The sequence below is a fragment of the Durio zibethinus genome, chromosome 6 (assembly GCF_047325235.1).
Source record: "Durio zibethinus cultivar Kanyao isolate XHJ-2024 chromosome 6, ASM4732523v1, whole genome shotgun sequence".
Lineage (NCBI taxonomy): Eukaryota > Viridiplantae > Streptophyta > Magnoliopsida > Malvales > Malvaceae > Durio > Durio zibethinus.
In genome coordinates this window covers 29,791,124-29,811,969 of record NC_143167.1, presented here as the reverse complement: position 1 = coordinate 29,811,969, position 20,846 = coordinate 29,791,124, and the positions used below count along the sequence as shown (strand labels likewise).

The following is a 20,846-nucleotide window of genomic DNA, read 5'->3' as shown; positions in this document are numbered from 1 at the left end:
GCACTAACGTTCCAAATTAGTGGGGGATTGTTGGTAGTTTAAAATGTGGTGTATTCTACATTGGATAAAAAGATTTAATTATTGATAAATAAAATTAATTTTTGTATTAATTTTATTTATATTTTAAATTTGAACAGAAAAAATTATTATATGACAAATGATCATAATTATTTGAATATAAATATATTATTATTCATAAAGGACATGATTATATAGAAGATCATAATCATATGAATAAAAGTTTATGTCTATTCATTCATTATAAATAAATCTTTTAGTATAACTATTTTTATTATTTTTGATTAAAAATTTTGAGACTTTATTATATCTCAAAGGTATAATTACTTTTTAAAAAATATTCTTCACCTCTCAAAATCAAAATTCTTTTCGATTATTTCTTTTCCTTTATTTATTTTTTCTAACATCCTTTATGCACGTTAGCATGGACAATGGTTCACATTTTCTGCTTTGGCTGTTCAGTTTGAATTTTGAGACAGAGAAGGGAACTGAAGTGTGTTTCGTGTGAGACAACCATCTGCGATGACAACCAAAATTCCCCCTAAAGATTCTATAGACAGAAAGAAATAACATCTAGAAAAGTAAAGTCCCGCCCCATATTTCAATTTGCCAGGTCTCAGTTCTCAAAAGCAAAAAGCCAAAACTTGGTCACTAAGCAATGGGTCAATAATGGGACAGTCTTGCCATAACATGCACCAATAGTCCAACTGAATGATGACGTTTGTAATCTATCCTTCATTTGTTGGGTTAACACGTAACGGTCTGGTGATTATAATAATTCTCGGCGGTGACGTCCCTTCCATGAAATTCGCACGTAAATATAAGTTGTCGCGTGCATTAACACACTAATCATTCCTTCTGACAAGCTTCCGAGTCTGAAAACAAAGAATCTTGCTCGAAAATCCTCAGGTTCTACCGCTATATATATATGGGATATTAACCTTAAACCTCCAATCAATTTCTAATATTTCTGCATCAACACACTCTCACTTGGATTGAAAGTTGAAACAACAAAATGGGCAGAGAAAACTGGTCTGTTGTGGGCCGCCTCAAGAAAGCAGTGAAGAAGATAAACTCGCTACTTCGCTTAAACCTAACCAAATGGTGCATATCCTGCTTCCTCAAAAGCGCTTCCCGCAGGAGGAGACTGAGCCTCAGCTTTAATGATCGCTTGGGCTTGCATGGTTGCATTGAGGATGAAGAATCCAATGAAAGAGGATCGGTTCGAGCTCTTCAGAAAGTGACAAGTTATGCCGCAGATGATGATATCGACAAAAGGGCAGAGATTTTTATCTCCAATTTCCGTCGGCAGCTTCGGTTAGAAAAGCAGGTTTCTTTGCAGCTAAGGTACTGCCGAACTAGGAGTTTGGAGTTGAACGGAGACTAATCTCCAACACTGAAGATATGCCAACATCAAGCGGATTGAGCAATAGCCTATTGTAAGTAGGCCCTATAAGATTTATCAAGAACGAGATTAGATTTACACTAGTATTTTTTTTTTATTTATTTTGGCGACGTTTTATACCTTATTTATACTGCTAAATTGTTTGAAATTCCGGTATTGCTTGAGCTTTGATTGTAGTATTTGTTTTTTCTATCTTGCGTCTATTTTTGTGATGCAGGATTGGTTGTAAAAACTTGAACTGCATATCTTTTGTACTTAAATTCAGGGGCTTGTTTCAATAGGAATTCTGTCATTTTCCTTGCTTTGAGAACTTGCAATTCTGGTATGTATATATATATATATATATATATATATATATATATGGAGTGCAGGGATCATTATATTATTGTGGTTATGATTTTTTCATCTTATAATCTTAGTAAAATGATTTTCCACTCTGTTTCGTGGATGGTAATGTTTTATGTAGGACACATTTTATGAGAAAATACTTCTTCTTTGGCTATGCAATTTGTTGATGATAAAATGAATACTGTCATGATGCACTAAGTAACATTTCATGATAAATGTTCAAAATGTTTCGGTTCCTTTCAAATTTTTGCTACGTATATTGAATTTTTTGCAAGAACAAAGAGAATCAGGGGAAGATTAGTAGGAAGGAGAAAATACAACAGCTGAAAGAAATTGTAAAGAGTATAAACAAAAACTCAATGGCAACCTCGTTTCTCCACATGATGTTGATGATGAGAAATCTATAAGCTATACAAAGTGTTTACAAGTGAGTGTGAATCACAGGAAATGGTTCATTTATTTATATGTCTACCGATTTTGAGGAGGAATTAATTCATTTGGCGTTAGTAGTTTCTTTATCTATGACAGTCTCAAATGCCCCAACCAGTGCTCTCACCTTGTTCTTCCTCTCTTCAAGTAGCTTACTGGCTGTCTCCTCGATCACATCATTGTACGGTGTTGCAGATTCCTTCCTCCCATTCCTTGCTTGTACTTGGCTTTTGGCGACCACATTTGCTGCCTCTGCCTCTAATTCTTCGACCATTTCTTCTTTACTCGATTCAAGGCCCTGCTGGCTCTCTTCATCATCCTCCTGCCTGCTTTCAAGTTGCTTTTCTTCTCCAATTTCTTTAGTAGCAGCCACCTCGTCAGTTGCATAATCTTCTCCTTCTCCTTCTCCTTCTCCTTCATCTTCAGCTTCTGTTTTGGCCTCCTCATGAGGAATCTTATCCTGGTGATCGTGACCAACATTGATCTCCTCTTCGCTGTGATTCTCCTTATCTTCATCATGTTGAGTATGATCAGATTTTCCTTCATGAAACTTATCTTCTACTTCTTCAGTCTGAGGCACATTTTGTTCTTGCGAAAGTACTGTACTAGAAATATCAGTAGTATCTTGTCCTTCTTCAATACTTTTGACTTCATTAGTATCTACAACATCCGGATGTTCACTTTCTTCAGCTTTCGGTATTTCGTTAGCATCTATCTCACCCTGATCATCTTTCAAAACCTCCTCAACTTGATGATCCAAATTTTCTTTATTTTCATGCTTGGTTTCAAGATTCTGTGCTTCTTTTTTATCATGACTACCTTGAGGTTTCTTTGAAGCCGACGAAGTACTTCCCCTCTTAGTGGTGGGACTAGGGGTCTTCTTCATGCTCCTAGACGAAGATAACGTCTGCCGTTTTCCTGCATTTGGCTTTTTGACATCCCTTTCCAAGGTTGCCTTGGGTGCAGTAGTGGATTTCGAGGAAAAAGAAACAGGTCGGGATGCTGTTGGTTTCTCTCGACCAGGAGAGATAAGTGCCTTGTGGACTCGAGCAGCTGATGGAGGCCTATCAAAAGACCTTCTTCTGAGAAGATTAGGCCTTTGGGAGGTGTCTTCTGGCCCAGGCTTCTTTAAATTCTTGATAGCATCAGTGCGTGAGCTCATTGTAGGTTTGAGATAGTTTGGTACTTGTTTTTCAGTGGAAACTGGAGAGGGTTTTCTTTGGCCATGAGTGATGGAAAGTTTTGGAGAAGTGCCCCTCTTCTCTTTCCCCAAAGTGCTTTCTCTTTTAGTCGTTGCCATAAATTCTTGAGTGTCTCTGACCCTGAGCCACTAAGAAAATTGTAACAGAATCATGCATTATTATAAAAAATAAAGCATAACCAAGAGTGAGTGTGCCACCCAAAGAAAGTGCATCTGTGCTGAAAGGATCAAAATCCTCTTAAAAGAATCCTCTTTTCTTTGGTCGAAAATAATCCTCTTTTCTTTGGTCGAAAAGAATCCTCTTTTCTATTAATCACCTATGCATATTAGTACTAATTTCCCTCTTATAAGAAAAAATTGCAGAAAACAATGTTGACTTCAGTTTGCTACTATAATTTCAACTCAAGCCATTTGTATAGTATATATGAGTAACATATTGTATTTAGTATAATCACATTTTCAAAGTCCTCTCATTACATGAAAAATCCAGCCTTTTTCTTAAAGAAAAAAATGAATAACTTTCAAATCCAACATCACCCATCGTTAAAAGAGAAGGCACTCCTATATATATATTACTCATTTGTCCTGTAGGAGAGGAGCCTTTTTCTGTGCATATTTTGTGGAAACCTTTTTTTTTTTCTTTATGAAAACATCGCTATCATATTATTGCGTGAAAAATTCCTATCCCACCACCCTCAAGACAAGCAAAAGAAAATTTAACTTTGAAGAGAAAAAAAAAGGCATGAAATGAGGAAGGGATACATATTATACATATTATATCCTGAAGAAAGATGGACATATAGATATGTAGCGTACCTTGATGATGAAAGCAAATTCGTGGAAGAGTGAAAGTGTGGGAACCAAGGATTGAAATGATTTGAAGAAGAAGAGTATATGAAGGAGCAAGAGAGGTTTCTTAGTTTGATAGAAGTAGCGTGAATTTCGCACAACTTAAAGGTAGTAATGGCTAGCTGTAGCGGTGGCATTGAGACCTTTGAAATTAAAACCATATTTTGTTCGTCAAAAACTAACCGATACATGCGGGGATTGTTGACCTTTTCAGCCCAAACAAAAGTACCATAGCTCAATAATTTCTTTGGTATTAACGTGAAGGATAACAGCTTTGCACGTCTTAGGAAAATTGGTTGACGCTGCCTCTATTTTTGTCATGTAATAAGCCTATCTGTTGTTGTTAAAACATGACAGATATTACTATATATGTTGTTTAACCCTCTTATCAATTTCCGAATGCATATCATTTATTAGTACTGTAATACAATTAATCGATTATAAATTAATATTATATAAAGTTTATAAAATATTATTTAAAATTTATATTTATAAAGGATGAATTCTTGTATAATTTTTTACTACGTTTGATTAATTACATCATTATAGTAAATAAAATGGTTAGTGGAATGCTATCTCAGTTTCGTTTCACATTCTTGACATGAAGTTAGCTTTAGCTTCAGCTATTCTAATATATATGCATTAGAAATATCTGAAACAAAAGGAAAATCAAATGCGTAGCCGCTTCTTCCATATGGAGTTAGCTAGAGCCAGGAGGGCCCCAAGCCAAGTCTTCCCCATCAAGAAAACGCAGGCAGATCATGATTAATGCTATATCATAAGTTGAAGATTTGATTTGAATATATAACCTTTCCAGTTTGTAGTCACTATAAAATTTAATTAATAATTTCCAAGTTTAGAACATGTCACCCACTTAGGCCCACTACTTTATTTATTAACTCTATGTAAATTGAATGGAAATTAAACCCAAATAACATGTTTGGTTTCTGCTTCTTAGAACTCTCTATGAAAACAAGATGAAATTGCAACGAAAAAAAAAAAAAAACATGGTTTCTGCTTTTGTCAAGTGATAACCATTCAAAGCACTTTCTGTTGTTGGTTAATGATTGGGTAATTCCTACAAGGCTTTGCCCACAAGTCATTCTAAAACACGGCCCTTATGCCTAATACTATACGTTTATTAGTGGCTTAAGCCTGCCGGTATGTAGTCTCCTCTAATCACTAATTATTTATTCATTAATGTCTGTCCACATATTGCTGCCTTTGTTCAACTTTTTTTAAGAAAAAAAGAATATATTTATTTAGTTTCCAGGTCATCGGGAAAGCTAATTACATCTATTTTTATAGTCCAAAGCTTATCTTAATGTGAATATATTAATTAATATAGCTAACAAACGACAAGAGCTTAAATTAAACATACAAATATAAAGTAATTCTAGCGTTCCTACGGTGGGGTCTTGGACCTCACCTTTTGTTACAATTGGCAGGCATGACATGCAGCTTATATATATATATAGATAATTTGAAAATAAAGAAAAAAATTACAAATTACAAAATTTAAATTGTTGAATATTATTTTTAAAAATGATTCCCTTTAGGCAAATTAAATAAAAGTCCACCAAGGTCTTTGTCTAATACAATTAGCAACGAAAATTGGGTTTACAGAGGAATTTGTCCATCTAATTACTAAATGCTTTCAAGAAAATGCAATTGTCTGACAACAATATGTCTCCAACTTTTTCAGTTGATCCATTATGTTGTTTATCATGCTTGGGATTTGGCCACATTTTAATGATGGAGCATTCCTCTTATTCAAAAATTGTTTCCATTGGTTGATCGAAGTGGTTAAACAATATAGCATACTATACCAAGAAGAGAAGAAATATTATTTCTTTTTCCTTTCTGTTTTCATTGCCAAATCCATAACAATATCATTATCCCACTGGGGGAAAATTCCAATACCATTAACAAAAAATAGAAAGAGTCACACCTGGGGCTCATAATTCTAATCCAATACAAATTTGACCCAAACATTTCAATGAATTGGGGACGTTTTGCATCATTTCTTCTTTACCCAATCGATTGCTGATTTTGATTTTTCTTTCTAGAAAAAACGATTTGGTGAGGAAAGCAACTGGTCGTATAAATTCCATCAAGTGGGCAAAGAAAAAGGCTTTTTTTTAATGGCTTAGTTGGTTAAATGACTAGTTTTCAACAATTATAAGTTCCTTGAGAACAATTCTTAGTGCAAATTGACCAACGTTTCTTGATTCAAATGCATTCACACCCTTCCTCAACATGATTTCTTCTTCTTCTTCTTCTTATTATTATTATGTGCTTTGGTTAAAACCATTTACTGATCAATTTCAAATGAATAATCGATCATTAATTTGTTGACTAGTTACATTTTGCCTACCATCTTTATTAATTCAATCTTCCAATAAACTCAGATTGAAAGGGTTCATCTTCTCAACAAGTGAACAAAATATTTTTTATCATCTCAACTATGAATTAATTAATTATTAATATTTAATTTTTTTTTCTTTTTTGGACGAAAAACATGTGGTAAAAAGATTAGGATATTAAAATTATAAATACACAACTGAAATTAATTCATATTTTTGTTGGCCCAAAACAGAAGTCCTAAGTTCATTTAACCAAATTTGTGCTTACCGAAAATAATGTGAAAAAATTATTAAAAAAAAGAATTTGAAACATTAATTGGATCATCAAGTGGTTATTATATATATATATATATATATTAAATTTTGGATCTGCAAATGGTAGAAGATTTTAAATTCAGATTTGCTCCAAATTTCTAGTATGTTAATGCATTTGTTTGTATAATTAGCAAAAAATTATTGCTACTAAAAGGGATTATTGTTTTTTTATTATGTAGCTAATCAAAACAGTCTAGTACACATGCAACGTTAAAAAAAGTCAGAATCAGATTAAGAATACGTTTTCAATTTCAATTGCAGGGCGGTTTCTGCCTTTCTGGTGGCTTATTGTCTTTTTTTTTTTTTTTTAATGGTAAATGGGCTACGTGTGTACTAAGCGTATAATATGCAGGCTGTGGTTGAGGAAGGCAAGTAAAGAAAAGGACGTTGGACCCACGGCCTTTAAGCGCGTGTTTGGACCCAACCAATCGCCCGTACCTATTTATCTACGTTTTAAATGCGCCTTACTTACTGTAATAAAATTCCTTGCTTCTTGTATGAGATTTTGTTCGTCCATGAAATATCAGTAAAAAGGTTTATTTTTTTATTTTTTTATTTTTTTATTTTTTTATAATTGATTAAGTTAATTAAGTAATCATCTACAAATTCTAAGTTGGTGCCGCGTTATTAAATTTTGGAATCAATTCTTTCCATACCAATTCCTTCTTAACAAGAAAAATATCTCTAATATTAAACTACTTTTCTAAACTATAATTTATCACACATATTTATGTGTAGGTGAAAATTAAATAAAATTATTAAATATATTAACAATGCATAAATAAAATTAATAAGATAACATATATTTTTTAAGATATATTAAAAATAAAATATGTTTTAATTTTTTTAATTTTATTTGTAAAATTAAAAATTTAATTGTTAGTGTATGAAATAATTTTTACAAAATAAATATGTTTTAAGTTGTATTTTAAAAAGGCAGATAATTTTTAGTGAGTACTTATTTTTTTAATAAAAAAAATTTTAAAAATATATAATATAACACTCATTAGGATGAAACCATATTTTTTATTTTAAAATTATATTTTAAAATAAATAACGCATGAAAAAAAGGTAATTTTTTAAGTAAAAATATGGATTTTTTTAAAGTGGATAGTTACTTTACAAATATCTTTAATTTTATTTGGTTTTTATGTGATTTTGTCAACTTTATTAATGTGATTTGACTCGTTACACCAACTTAATAATTTTAAATAATATAAATGAGAAGTTTCATAATAAAAAATAAATATCTTTAATTTAATTTTATTATTGCAACTTTTTAAGTTTTATGTTAATTTTTAAATTGAGTTAGCGTGATGAGTATGGTTGATTTGTGATATCAACTCAGTTAGATACTTTAATATTAATGTAAATATTATTAATTCTTTTAAAATTAAAATGCAAATAAATTATTTATTTTTTTAATATATTCTGATTCATTAACATAAACAGGATATCTAAAATTGCAATTTAAGTGTGAAATCACATTTTAAAACACAAAAACTTGGATATTAACATAAAAGGCAAAATATAAGGCAAATAGGAGAACAAAATTTATCAAAAATTTGAAAGTAACTTGTGATATTAACCAAAAGCATAAAAGAAAATGGGAATTTGAATAAAAAAATGACATTCTCAAATGTGATTTTAAAAAATCAAAAGAAAATGACGCAATAAATAAAGATAAAGAAAATAAATAAATAAATAAAGCAAATAAACGCCGCAGATGCATTTAAGAAAAAATGCCTTTCAAGTCAACAACATATGTAAATAATAAGGAAAAAAAAATAAAATAGGTGTCAATTTCAATTTTATTTTTTAAAAAAAGTGTCAATTTCAAGTGATTAAAGGCCACGGTGATCTTTGGCCCAAAAGAAAAAAAAGGCCATGGCGATGAAACCAACGCGTGTCAACACTCCGCCCTCACCATTCAGTAATGTTTGTTTTGCAGTAAGTAGTAGTATTCGTAATAGTAGATTATATTATAAATCTAAGTTTTGGAAAAATAAAAAGATAAAATGGAAAATGGAAAAAGCAAGAAAAGAGAAGATAAAAGACGAGGTTGGGGCGGCTCAGCCGTTGGCGTGGGGTTCTGGTCGGTTTCGGTCCACAAAATTAATTCCATTTTAAGCTGCTTTTCTAATTTTTGGTTTTTTTATTTAATTTAATTTATTGAAACAAAAAGCGGGACCCACAGAATTGTGGTGCCGTTGATCTTTGACCCAAGATCAAGGGTGTCGATGTCACCCAACACCAATTTGGTGTGTTAGGAAGGGGACGGCAGCACATTGCGATTGCATAGTAGTATTAAATGCATTAGGAATTTGGTTCGCAATTGCAGGCAGCGTTCGATCATTGTTTCATACACGTTTTCATATTCTTTCCTACTTTAAAGCCCCTTTTCTTCTTCCTCTTCTTTAAGACTTCAAAGCTCTCTCTCTCTCTCTTTCTCTTTGCTGTATATTCCAAGAATCAAAAGGAGAAGACGGAGAAGCAAAGAGGTAGAACACGATTGCCTTTCCTTCATATTTAATGTCCTTTATTTGTTTCCTTGCTCTCCTTTCCTTTTTTCCCCTTTTATTCAATTTTTTTTTTTTTGGTCTCCATGAATCTCTTTATCACCACACACGCAGTTTGATCATCATTTCTATCAAATTCTTATTTTTTTATAGCTCTTCTTGTTTTGAAGAAAAAAAAATTGTGGGTGTTTGTTTTAATCCAAGTTTCTATATATATAATATCTATAAAGATTGATTATTTTTGATGACTTGATCATTCTGCTTTCCAAGAATAATTTGGTAATTGATTCTCACAAATTTCTGTATGGGGGCTTGGAAGGGAAAGGGGTGGACAAGTATTGAAGAAATCTTCAATATGCGTTTTCCTTTTTTTGGTTTCCTTTGTCTATTATAATTTTAAGTTTAATTTCGTTTTTAAAGGTTTTATCAGCTTTTTCCACCCTTAAATCACGGATGAAGTCTCTTTTATTTTTAGAAAAAAGAAGAAATGAATATATATATATATATATATATAAATCATTGTGTGGAGAATAATTCAAACAAAACATCGGCCTTTGAAAACCATAGAGAGAGACCCAATTTTGTTGGGATCAAATACAAAACTGGAGCATTTGACCATCTAGTTTCCTGCTCTTTTTTTTTCTACTTTCTTTTCTTCATATTTACTTTTCTGATTTATTTATTTACTTTTTGTTTTGAGAAAACACCCTAAAGTTCTCGCTTTGAACATGTTTGATCCTTTGATAACAAAGGTGTCTCATTCTTTTATGCCTTTCTTCCTCTTTCCTGTGTGTTCTCAAGTATCTAACTTATCGGATCAATTCAGTTTTGAGGTGATTTTATGTTGGATTATGGCATCTCTTTCTGTGAAGTCCTGTTTAGAATTCATAATTCTGTTATGCAATTCTAGCATAATTTCTTTTTGATAGAAGGAAAATAAAAATTTATCTCTTGGTGAATAAGCTGCGTAGATTGTAAAATAGAATTGAGTTTCTAATTTGGATTTATGACTAAGTTTTTGTCTTTGTTAACGGTTTGTGTTATTTTTCCTTTTCCTTTGGGGGGAGGGGGGGGCAATGGTTACAGTGATACATATTATTTTAGGTTGAAAATAGGTTGCAAAATTCTCTTTATGGTTCCAAATTTGAGTATCTTAACTATTGCTGCCAGTCACTGTCTGTTGGGGATTTCTTGAATTTAATAGGTAATTGCATTGCTGATTGATCGGTTATGATTATGTTAATGGCACAAAATCTTATCTTGTTTAAGTTATAAATTAAATAATTTGAAGGTACTAAATTTGGTTTTTGTTCAGAAAAGGCCAAGGACCTTTTGAGGTTGGATTTATGTACGTTAGTGTTGCATTGAATGTTTCCCTGCTATGTAAGTTTAACAAATGGCTTATTTTTTAAAACTTTTAAGTTTTTATGGAAGTGAGTGTTGAGAATTATCTTTTGGAATGAAGTAAGGTTGTTGTTGGGAACGTGGTTGAGCTCCTGTTATTGGGATGGCTAAAGAGGCAATGTTTTGTTTTTAATTATTATCTTACGTCCAATAAATTTTGACTGATTCATGCAGCGTAAATGCTGTGTATTCTTGCAATTAGGGTTTTTAGGTTTTTCTTTCCCCTCTTGAGGTAAAGTTATGTCATGGTGGAGGATTTCTTTCATTATTGTATGATACATTTTTTTGCTGTATTTCCAGATATAAAGGATTCTTGTTACCTAGATGGATGGATATACTGGTAAAAGAGCTGTTGATGAGCTTGTTATACGCAGCAAGGGATCAGGTCTCATCTTGAAGGATCATGGTAATAACAGAGAACGAAATGCTCAATTTTGCAACCGTATTGGATGCAGTGGCAGGCTGAACTCCACGAAAGGCATTCCAAATGGCTGCTCAGAAAAAGCCAAATCTTCGAAGCCTTCTTACCGTCCTTCATCAAGTGGCAAGGAAATTATTGGAAGTTCGTCTAGGGTATACACTGCAGTTAGCAACAATAGAAAATCCTCTAAAAATCTTCAGAAAAAGCCATCATTTCAATTGGAAACAGATTCATGTGAAACTATTAGTGTCCATGATGAACCAGAAGTGTCAGAGCTCGTATCCCCACCAGGAAAGATTCAAAGAGGGCTGCAGCCTGAATCTGAAGATGCTGATTCTAGGGAAGTTACAGTGATGGAAGTGGGAAGCTCTAGTGTAGCATCAAACACAAGACAAAGGCGGAACTTTATTCAGAGATCTGGGTCGGGCAACCAGGATACTCGGGCCAGTCCATCTGTTACTTTGGCTTCTCGAAGTGCTTCCCAGGCAACTTATGCTAACACAAGCAGGTATGGTTTGAGAAATCTAAGATGTAACTCTATTTCTGATGTTGACCCTTCTGGTTGTTCGTCATCGGATTCAAGCCTCAGTAGAAGGAAAGACACTGTAAAAAAGAGAAACTCTGATGGAGATGGTAGTTCCTCCTCCAGGGGAAAGAAGTTGAGTGGGTTATCTTTGGAGGGACGGAACAACAGTTCTAACCATGGTGTTTCTATTTCTGATTCAAGGCAAACCAGAAATTGGCCTCCTAACAGGGATAGTGGTGTTGCTTCTTCAGTTAGGACTCGGAGATCAAACAGTAGTTATGGTAGAGGGAGACTCTCTAACCAAGCAAATGGAAATAGTTTAACTTTGAATGAGTGCCCCGAAGTTATTCCTCAAGTGCCTCAATCTGATATTCCTATTGATTTGAATGGTCCTGTTTCCACAGAAACTGCCTCAATGCTTTCCAGTTCTTACGGTAGACCAGGTAGTATAAGTGAGAGTTTACTCAGTATTATGCCTTCTAGTCCTTCAGAAGTTGGCATTAACCGCTCTGCAGTGAACCGGGGTAGCTTCCAACGCTACAATATGGATGGCATTGCTGAGGTATATTAAATGGATATTTCAACCTGCATTGTCCTATGCACGGATTTATAAGTTGGTTGATTTTCATTTTATTTTTCTTTCTGTGGAACTTGGGAAAGGGACTGAGTAGGGTTGCAAATATCTTTTACCAATTAATATTTCAAATCATATGGTGTTACAGAGTTCTCTCTAGGGAGAGGCAAAAATGAACCATTAGTAGTTTGTTTGCAGTATTGAATTACTGAAGCTTCATCTGTTACTATTCTTTTATGTTTACCCAGGTATTATTAGCACTTGAGAGGATTGAACAAGATGAAGAGTTGACATATGAGGTAACTAGTTTTGAAGTGTCTCACTTTACCTGATTGTTCTCTTTTGTTGATTCTGTTTCGGTCTTGCAGCAATTACTTGTTCTAGAGACCAGCTTGTTCCTTAATGGCCTAAACTTTTATGATCAGCATAGAGACATGAGACTGGATATAGATGATATGTCATATGAGGTTTGTTTTTGTTTCACTATGTTGGTTCCAAGTTTGCATTTTATTTTCTCTGCTCTATACTTATTAAATATAAAATACGGGACTTGCTTTTCTTGCTATTCATGACAGGAATTACTAGCTCTAGAAGAGAGGATGGGTACTGTGAGCACTGCTCTATCGGAAGAAGCAATGTCCAAATGCCTTAAGAAAAGCATCTATGAGGCAACATCTTCTGAGGATGCAAATGTCAGCTGTGATGGTGAAAAGGATGATGTCAAATGCAGTATATGCCAGGTCCTTTTCTGTTTAACTTCCACCCTATCAATGAAAACTTTATTCTATTTATTTTTCTCTGGTCATCTCTGGATGTGACTGCAATGGTTTCTTGACTGGTTTCACTTCAACTTACTGGAATTCATTGGTTTTCCTTTTGCAGGAAGAGTATGTCACTGGAGATGAATTAGGGAGGTTGCAGTGTGAGCATAGGTATCATGTGGCATGCGCACAGCAGTGGCTGCGGGTGAAGAATTGGTGCCCTATTTGCAAAGCATCAGCAGAACCCACGGTGTCTTCTTCGCCCTCCTCATAATTATGTTGAATTTGAATAGAAAGCAAAAGACTGAGTTTTCTTTTGTACAAATTGATGGCTTATCTTCAGCATTTTTTATTTTATATGATCATATGTAAATATCAAATTCCTTTCATGTCAGTGCAGCTAATAAACCAGGTGCTTTTGGCTCTGCACTGGAACTCATTCACCCATAAAAGAAATGTGAATTAAAATACACATGTTACTGCTGTTGTTTGACCGTGATAAGTTTTTCTCCTTGGTAAATGTCAGTTAGGTGCTTGATTTACTCGTTTTTCCATCCCTTAATTGCTAGCAAATCCAAGATCTTTTACTTTTGTGGTTCTCTCAGACCATTAGATGCTATAGGACTTTGCTGATATTTGAAGCTTGGATAAACTGCGATACAGGATCTTATTGACAGTAACAGCTATGAGCCATTTCCCTTTTCTTTATTCCCTTATTTTCCCCTGTAACAAGTTATATCAGATTCTGCATAAATTCCCTCTTTTATATCATTCTATGCGGTCGCTTTTGCAATTAAACTCCGTCTTCTGCTTCTTCTGATTCTATTAAATGGGAAGCACCTGACGAGCAATGCAATGGCTTTGACACTGTTTTGATGGCAGTCACCTTCTTGTTCCTTTCTTTAAGCTATGCATGCCATTCATTTACACCGGTTGTACGGTTTGGTGCTTTTACCTACATTTTTCAGGTTCGTGCATCTGAGGAGGTATGGGATTGCATCAAATTGGAATAAGACATGCATGAATTTCAGAATACTCTCTCATTTAACCAAAGCTCCAAAAGTAGAAACCTTTGTCTATATTTTGTAATGAGAAGGTTGTGTCGTTTTTTTCTTTTGGTTCCTTTGATCAAAGGTTGTATGTTTTATTCGGGAATTGAAAACAATATACTTCTTATTTATATACCAACTTGAATCTTCAAAGTTTTAGGGATTCCAAGGATTGAAACTTATTTCAAAATTTCTGTATATAAAATGGTTGAATTAAATTCTTCCCATTTGAACGGACCTTAAGAGACTTAAAGTTCATATCAGTGTGCGAAGAGACGTGTAAAACAATCCCTTCATCAGAATTCAGGACCAATATTATAATAGAAAATCTAAAAAATCTACGGCCAGGGAAGAACATGGCTAGCAACTGGATTGCAGGAGAAATGTTGTAACCGACAGGTGCACAAGATTTCTTGGTTCATCATTCATGTCATTGCTCTAGGTTTAACATCATAATTACATTGATCTTCTCAAGCATTGCTCGTAACTATCAACCATCAAAGTTAAAACGTATATCAAAGTTCGGGAGAATTCATATTTTGATAATGTCCCAACATAATTCCTTCATGATCATACCACAGAATTAGAAAGGCTGTTCTCCACCATCAGCAAGCGCAAATTACATACTTTTCAGGTGCCATCATTCACTAGTTCATCAACTGAAACTCAATACTAGCCGCATGGTCCAGATAGCTTAAATGGCTAACAAGGTTGATGCTGATAACAAAAACAAAGCATTGTGACCCATCTACATCATGATACAAGCAAGAAAAATGGAGACCAAGATAACTGAACTTTCACCGAGACCCGGTTGATCTCCTCTGCAGCTTCAACAGAAATAGTATAAATTTCTATATTTAGGGAAAAAAAAAAGCTAACAACATATTCGTTGGTGTTGCAGTAAGTTCCATTACTTTTTCATATCAAGCGCATGCCTGATCTCTTCTCATCATCACAAGTGATGTAAATGTCTTCATACTATGAATTAGCCAATCCCTTCAGCTTACTAATGTTTAATAGCAGCTGCCTGATTGAGATTTTCCCCAACCTCAAACACACGATTAGGCAACCCATAGGTTAAAAAAGTAACAGAACACCAAGCACCTCCTTAATGAGTTCCAAGAATAAACAAATCAAATAGAGAACGACTCAGTATATGCATAACAAAGGAACAAACATTACCATAAAGAATTAAAAGGAGTACTTACCATCACCAACTTTTGCACAACTAATGGTTACAGTGTTTTCCTTTGACATAAATTAAAGTGCAAATATAACTGAGAACACAGTTTTCCATTTTTCATGTTATGATACACTAAGTAACAAAAATGATGAAAAATCCCAAAGTGAAGAGGTGAAAGGTGCAAACCTAACTATCTAAAAACATGAAAAAGAATTCCAAAAAACAATTTTACTGAAAACCAGCTCAAGAATAAAGGACAACTCAACAAAATAAAGCATATGTATGCTATCAATTACAAAAAATGACTGCAAAATTGATACTCATATCTAGAGCAGAGTGAAGTCGAAGAAATGTTCAAGTAAGCACTAGCAAGTAAGCGTGCCTACTCCAACTGAACAGGGAAGGATTGTTGATACAGAATTTTTCTCATCCCATATTGAGAAACTTTTACCCCTTTCAATCACATGCAATTCTGTTCATCTACCTCTGTCCTTTTCCTGTTCCAGATAGCCAGACATCAGAATGCAGATTGGATGATTTAATCCATAAAATACTTGCAGAAAATTGCAAGCATTCTGCAATAAACCTAGCATGACGGTTTTGCAGGGAACAAAATATCCCCACATGTAGAGCTTAAGATCAATTAATAACTGCTTGACATTGGTAAGCTCAGAATAAGCAACTCATGAAATTTGTTACATTAGCTAGCCTGAGACCAAGTCACTAAACAACCAACATGGTAATTTGATAATCAACTGATGTAGTAGACTTGCCATGTTTAATTCAATATATATATATATATATATATATATATATAGAGAGAGAGAGAGAGAGAGCTAAATGGAATTCAAAAAAGGGGCAACTTCATACATCTAATCAACAATAAGAACAGTAGTTAGAGCACTATGATAAACTGTAAGCCACCAAATGTTTTAAATGACAATTAATTACAATTAGCAAGTCATAAACTTCACAAAAACATAGAATCAGAGCTTAGCAAATAGATTTTCAGCAGTCATCCAGCGGAAATATCTAATATTAACCACCATGGACAATTTAATGGATGTCGTTTTGTTATTAATATTGGAACTCAATCAATTCTCAGATTTTAAAATTACATACAGAGCAATGCTGCAGCTCTTACATAAATAATTTTACCTTTCACCAAGCTACAAGACAGTATCCTTGCAAAAATTTCTTAGATTTCCTCCTCATTGGCTGTAAATTACAAGAAGAGCCTGAGATCTGTTGAGATGGCAGAAGACAGCCAACAACAATGCTAATCGTACAACAGAGCAACCAGTTGTAAGCACTACCTTTTCAAGCACCTTAACTCAGTTGCTCAAAAATATTTTTCTGATCCATACCAGCTCTCCAGCAGGGGTACAGGCATCCCCACACTCAAACCCATAATTTCATCTTGCAAGGGCCAGAGCTTTATCTGACTGGGCACCATCTGGTTCATGTTGGTAATGAATTCAAACTGGGAGCTTCAATGATCAACATTTTTCAAGCACATTGAACAAGGATAAACAAAGTTTTGCCGGTCATTCATTCTTCAAATGAATGCATACAAATTTTTTCCAGCAGTAAAGGCCAATCTTCACCCAGCTGCTGGGGATTTAGCTCCATTGCCACTTTGAAATCAAGCAAAGATATTGAGCACCGCTGCCCCTGTTCCTGCAAAACTTCTGTGGGCCCAGAGCTACTCTGCGTATGCAAGTGATTACTTGACCACATACCATTAACAAGCTTGCCTTGAGGCTGCTGCTTGTGGGCAGAATGCTTTCTCAATTCATGTGTAGACCTTGATCCCACAAGATCAACGCATGACCTGATCAGTTTCTTCAAGTATACATCCAACATGTTGTTCAACATACTAGCACAATCCAAAGAAACCCCTCCAAGGCCCTGTGCTACTGCAATCTGCTCCATACGTTTCTTCAATGTCTCAGTATCATACAAACTGCCACTGTCATAGTAGCTAATGAAGTCGCCACTGGTTACCACTGGCCGAGCTTTGCAGGCCCCACCAACACTAGCTGAGCAAAATGGAATCCCAAGCGGTGCAAGCAGAGGACTTCTAGAGAGATTAATGTGGTTAGCTGGCTCCACATCCTCCCAATCTTCAAAAATGGCTCCTTCAGTCTGGCCTTTAATAAGCACCCTTGATTTTTCTGTAGAACACAAGAAACCTTCTCTTTCAATTTCAGGTTGCTCGGCAACTGCTTGAAGATGCTGCACTGGCCTCTGATAATCATATGGTGTCAAATCCCCATTTTCCATACCCAATTTATTGCCATTGTCTTCCATACCCATGGATTGATGTGAGACACTCTCAACCTTTCCATTTGGCCCCAGAGGGCTGGGCCTATCCCTGAGTTTTCTATCCCGTATTCCAGACCTAACCTTTCGTGGGGACAGCACTGGCAAAACCCCATTTGACCAAATGGGCACGTTTGTATTCTGGTTAGGAACAAGGGATCCAGTTGGTTCATGTCCATCATCTCTACCAGAACTTATCACAGTTTGTATCAAAGATTTCACAGGAGCCGCTTCATGAACTGGTGGTGGAGTCTTAGCCTGACATGCATTTTTTAAGATTGAACGTATCAACTGATTATGCAGAGGCAGATTCTCCCTTCCAAGAATACGGTAACATGACTTATCGAAATCACTTTTACTGAGCTTCTGACTTAGAAAACTCCTCAAATAATAAAAATACCTTTTCGACCTCTCAGCCCCAATCTTCTTCACTATCTGACTTTTCAATTCACCTAAATCAATTCTGGAGCCCTGCTGGGGTTGCATTGCTCAATAAGCAGATTCCCACACCATTCACAGAACTACAAAACCACTTAAACCCGTTTCCACCCCAATTGACAGTTTTCTCCAACACCAAACGAGTCCAAATCCACCAATTTGCATACCATACAATGCGAATCAAACCCTCAATCTCTGCATATTGAGAGTAAAAGAACAAGCATGAAATCCCATAGAAAGAAAAAAAAATTCAGAATTCCCGAGGTAGATAAGAGTTATTTCAGTTTCCAAACATCCCTAAATTAACCCACGGAGAAACCATACAATGCAAATACAAATCTCATCTTCGCAGAACCAAAACCCTAGGGATCAAACTCCACTGGAGTGATAAATAGAAACCCCACCAAACAAAGCCCAATTGAATAACGCGAAGAACAAATCAAAACCCTAGAGTTGGAATCACCGAACTTAACAGCGCGTCGTCTCAAGCCCGGAACAGCACGAACCGAAAATAAAAATCACTGCTGCAATTAAAACCCCCAAGTATTTTTTTACAGGCAATTCAAAACAAAAAGAAAAAGTAGGGAATGGAATTGGAAAATTGAAGTTGAAGGAAAGAGATCAGTGGAGTTGGAAGGATAAGAGTTAAGGAAAAGAGCATGAATTGCAGCGAAAATAAGAACAATGAAGAGCGAAAAAAGAAGCTCCAGAGTAATTAAAAACAAGGTTAAAAGATTGATAGAGGGCTGACCTTAGACAACTTGCTTGACCAATTGCAGAGAAATCGAGTGCCACTGCAGTTGCTGTTTGGGGTTGGATTGTTCGCAGCCTCGATTCTTTGTGGCTCCCTCTCTCGATTTTTTTATTTCCTTCCTTTTTTTTAAATACTATATAATTTGGAGTGCAATTTCTTATTCCTCGTTTTTTTTTTTTTTTCGAGCTTTCCCCTTCCTATTGATTTGCTATTTTATTTTCAGCTCCGCTTTGTTTCGTTTTAGCTTGCTCGCTCGCTGCTACTATTTTAGTTTCTCTCCTTTTTTTTTTTTTTTTTTTTTTAAATAATGTGTCTCTCTTACTTCTTTTCCTGGTTTTTTTCTTTCTTCTCCCTCTCTTCTTGCTATGTCTAATATTGTGTTATTTTTACTGCAAACAACTTGTTTTAATTTTTATTTTATTTTCCTCAATTTCTTTTTTTTTTCAAATCTTTGTTTGTGATATTTGATACTACGTTTTTGGAAATTGCCATCAACTTTTGTTATGTTTTCAAAAAATTAAATTTGGAAAAAGAAATTTAGTACTACTATGAAATAGATTAAAGGGTAAAAATAATTACAAAATTTTTATAATTCAATAATTATTTAAATTTTTAATATTTTATTACATAAATCAAATTCTTACTATAATATTATCTCTCAATTAAACATTTTAAAAAATAAATTTTAATTACGTGAGATACGTAACTTTGAATATCATTAACTTCATGAACAGAAAATTATTTGAAAACGTGACACATAATGTGAGACCTAACTAAATTTTGTTATTTAAAATTTTAATTAAATAAAAATAAAAAAATTAATTAATTATAATAAAATATTACGAATTTAAATAATTATTATATTGTAATTCAAAAGCTTTTTTTATTCTGTTAGCTTAAGCAGTAGTGTTGCATCTTTAAAACATAGATAACAAATGTCGTCCCCAACATTGCAATTGAACACAGCAAAAAGGCGACTGTATTGTCGTGGTAATGTTTGGATTGATATTAGTTGCCACTTTCGAGGGAAGCAGAGCTTAATCGTCAGATGGCGTTCAACGTTGTCCTCAAATTGACTACTTTTTTTTTTCTTAAAGATACTTTCATTAATTAACTAACATAATGTTTGATAAATCACATTAACAATCCAATCACAGTCTAAAAAATTTAAAATAAAGTCTAGCACATGTTGATACATAGAAAGTCTTACAGCACTAATATCGTAGATCGCAACGGATAATGTACTCGTTAGTTTTGTTTATTTGTTTTTGAATTTTGGTATTTATTAAAATATTCAAATCCAATAATTATTTGAACAATTTTATTTGTGTTATCCGAAATTTATTCATATAATATAAAAAATATTCATTAATTATCCGAATTCATAAAATACTATTTTATTAAATTAATGTTTGACTTTCAAATTTAAATTTGAAATTAATTTTATTACATATTATTAAAAATTAAATTAATAAATGAAAATCAACTCATACAAATAAATTGAAATTAAAAATCTTAATTAAAACATTTAATAAATTAATTTTGTTAAGTATTACATTAATTATAAATAATTTATAAATAAAATATAATCATACTAAAAAATTTTATTTATAATTGGGTTCAATAATGAGTATACTAAGAGCACTGTTGAATCTTATTTGAATTCATGACAAGTAATAAGGGTGAAAAAAATATAAAAAATAAAAAATTAACTCAAAAGTATAATATTTTAATTCGAATCAAATTAATTTTTTTATCAGTTCAAATTAAATTCATACATTAAATATATATATTAGATTCATATTGAATTTTGAATAAAAAATAAAATTATATATTTTTATTAAGTTATATGTATTTTAATTTTTTATAAAATAAAATAAATATTTTACATCTTAATATATTTATATATATTAAATTTTATATTCAAATAGTATAAAATTTAAAAATTAATTTGAGAAGTC

At 33.5% G+C, this 20,846-nt stretch overlaps 4 protein-coding genes across 10 annotated transcripts; 2 read left to right on the top strand and 2 right to left on the bottom strand.

Annotated features, from left to right (window-relative positions):
• Nucleotides 1-886: 886 nt before the first annotated feature.
• On the top strand, nucleotides 887-1,683 carry LOC111284427 (uncharacterized). Its single transcript, XM_089762673.1, has one exon. It carries the CDS (start codon nucleotides 1,034-1,036, stop codon nucleotides 1,403-1,405), a length of 372 nt encoding a protein of 123 aa, XP_089618799.1. The 5' UTR covers nucleotides 887-1,033; the 3' UTR covers nucleotides 1,406-1,683.
• LOC111285357 (calmodulin-binding protein-like protein) lies at nucleotides 1,214-4,627 on the bottom strand. Its single transcript, XM_022874772.2, has 2 exons — nucleotides 4,218-4,627; nucleotides 1,214-3,530 (listed from the first exon to the last, which is right to left on the bottom strand). Exon 2 carries the CDS (start codon nucleotides 3,498-3,500, stop codon nucleotides 2,265-2,267), a length of 1,236 nt encoding a protein of 411 aa, XP_022730507.2. The 5' UTR covers nucleotides 3,501-3,530; nucleotides 4,218-4,627; the 3' UTR covers nucleotides 1,214-2,264.
• A 4,723-nt stretch (nucleotides 4,628-9,350) lies between these two features.
• On the top strand, nucleotides 9,351-13,608 carry LOC111285635 (uncharacterized). 3 transcript variants are annotated; one of them, XM_022875179.2, is made up of 7 exons: nucleotides 9,351-9,432; nucleotides 10,766-10,833; nucleotides 11,155-12,363; nucleotides 12,624-12,674; nucleotides 12,744-12,842; nucleotides 12,951-13,115; nucleotides 13,258-13,608. In XM_022875179.2, exons 3-7 carry the CDS (start codon nucleotides 11,179-11,181, stop codon nucleotides 13,408-13,410), a joined length of 1,653 nt encoding a protein of 550 aa, XP_022730914.2. In that variant the 5' UTR covers nucleotides 9,351-9,432; nucleotides 10,766-10,833; nucleotides 11,155-11,178; the 3' UTR covers nucleotides 13,411-13,608. The 3 variants fall into 3 exon arrangements, with proteins under 3 accessions (XP_022730914.2, XP_022730916.2, XP_089618797.1); XM_022875181.2 differs by lacking the exon at nucleotides 10,766-10,833; XM_089762671.1 differs by lacking the exons at nucleotides 10,766-10,833; nucleotides 12,624-12,674.
• Nucleotides 13,609-14,477: 869 nt separating this feature from the next.
• On the bottom strand, nucleotides 14,478-19,356 carry LOC111285637 (uncharacterized). 5 transcript variants are annotated; one of them, XR_016343028.1, is made up of 4 exons: nucleotides 18,883-19,356; nucleotides 16,527-18,326; nucleotides 15,100-15,865; nucleotides 14,478-15,006 (listed from the first exon to the last, which is right to left on the bottom strand). XR_016343028.1 is itself a non-coding variant. In XM_089762672.1 (2 exons), exon 2 carries the CDS (start codon nucleotides 18,177-18,179, stop codon nucleotides 16,920-16,922), a length of 1,260 nt encoding a protein of 419 aa, XP_089618798.1. In that variant the 5' UTR covers nucleotides 18,180-18,652; nucleotides 18,883-19,002; the 3' UTR covers nucleotides 16,419-16,919. The 5 variants fall into 5 exon arrangements, 1 of the variants encoding a protein (XP_089618798.1); XR_002689750.2 differs by having other exon boundaries at nucleotides 16,527-18,655; nucleotides 18,883-19,232; XR_016343027.1 differs by having other exon boundaries at nucleotides 16,527-18,652; nucleotides 18,883-19,068.
• Nucleotides 19,357-20,846: the final 1,490 nt, after the last annotated feature.

Excerpts from the sequence above, each read along its gene's own strand:
- LOC111284427 (XM_089762673.1), top strand. The coding sequence starts at position 1,034 with ATGGGCAGAGAAAACTGGTCTGTTGTGGGCCGCCTCAAGAAAGCAGTG.
- LOC111285357 (XM_022874772.2), bottom strand. The coding sequence starts at position 3,500 with ATGGCAACGACTAAAAGAGAAAGCACTTTGGGGAAAGAGAAGAGGGGC.
- LOC111285635 (XM_022875181.2), top strand. The coding sequence starts at position 11,179 with ATGGATGGATATACTGGTAAAAGAGCTGTTGATGAGCTTGTTATACGC. Across the intron at positions 12,364-12,623 it reads ATATGGATGGCATTGCTGAG|GTATTATTAGCACTTGAGAG; the intron begins GTATATTAAATG and ends ATGTTTACCCAG. Across the intron at positions 12,843-12,950 it reads TAGATGATATGTCATATGAG|GAATTACTAGCTCTAGAAGA; the intron begins GTTTGTTTTTGT and ends TATTCATGACAG.
- LOC111285637 (XM_089762672.1), bottom strand. The coding sequence starts at position 18,179 with ATGCAACCCCAGCAGGGCTCCAGAATTGATTTAGGTGAATTGAAAAGT.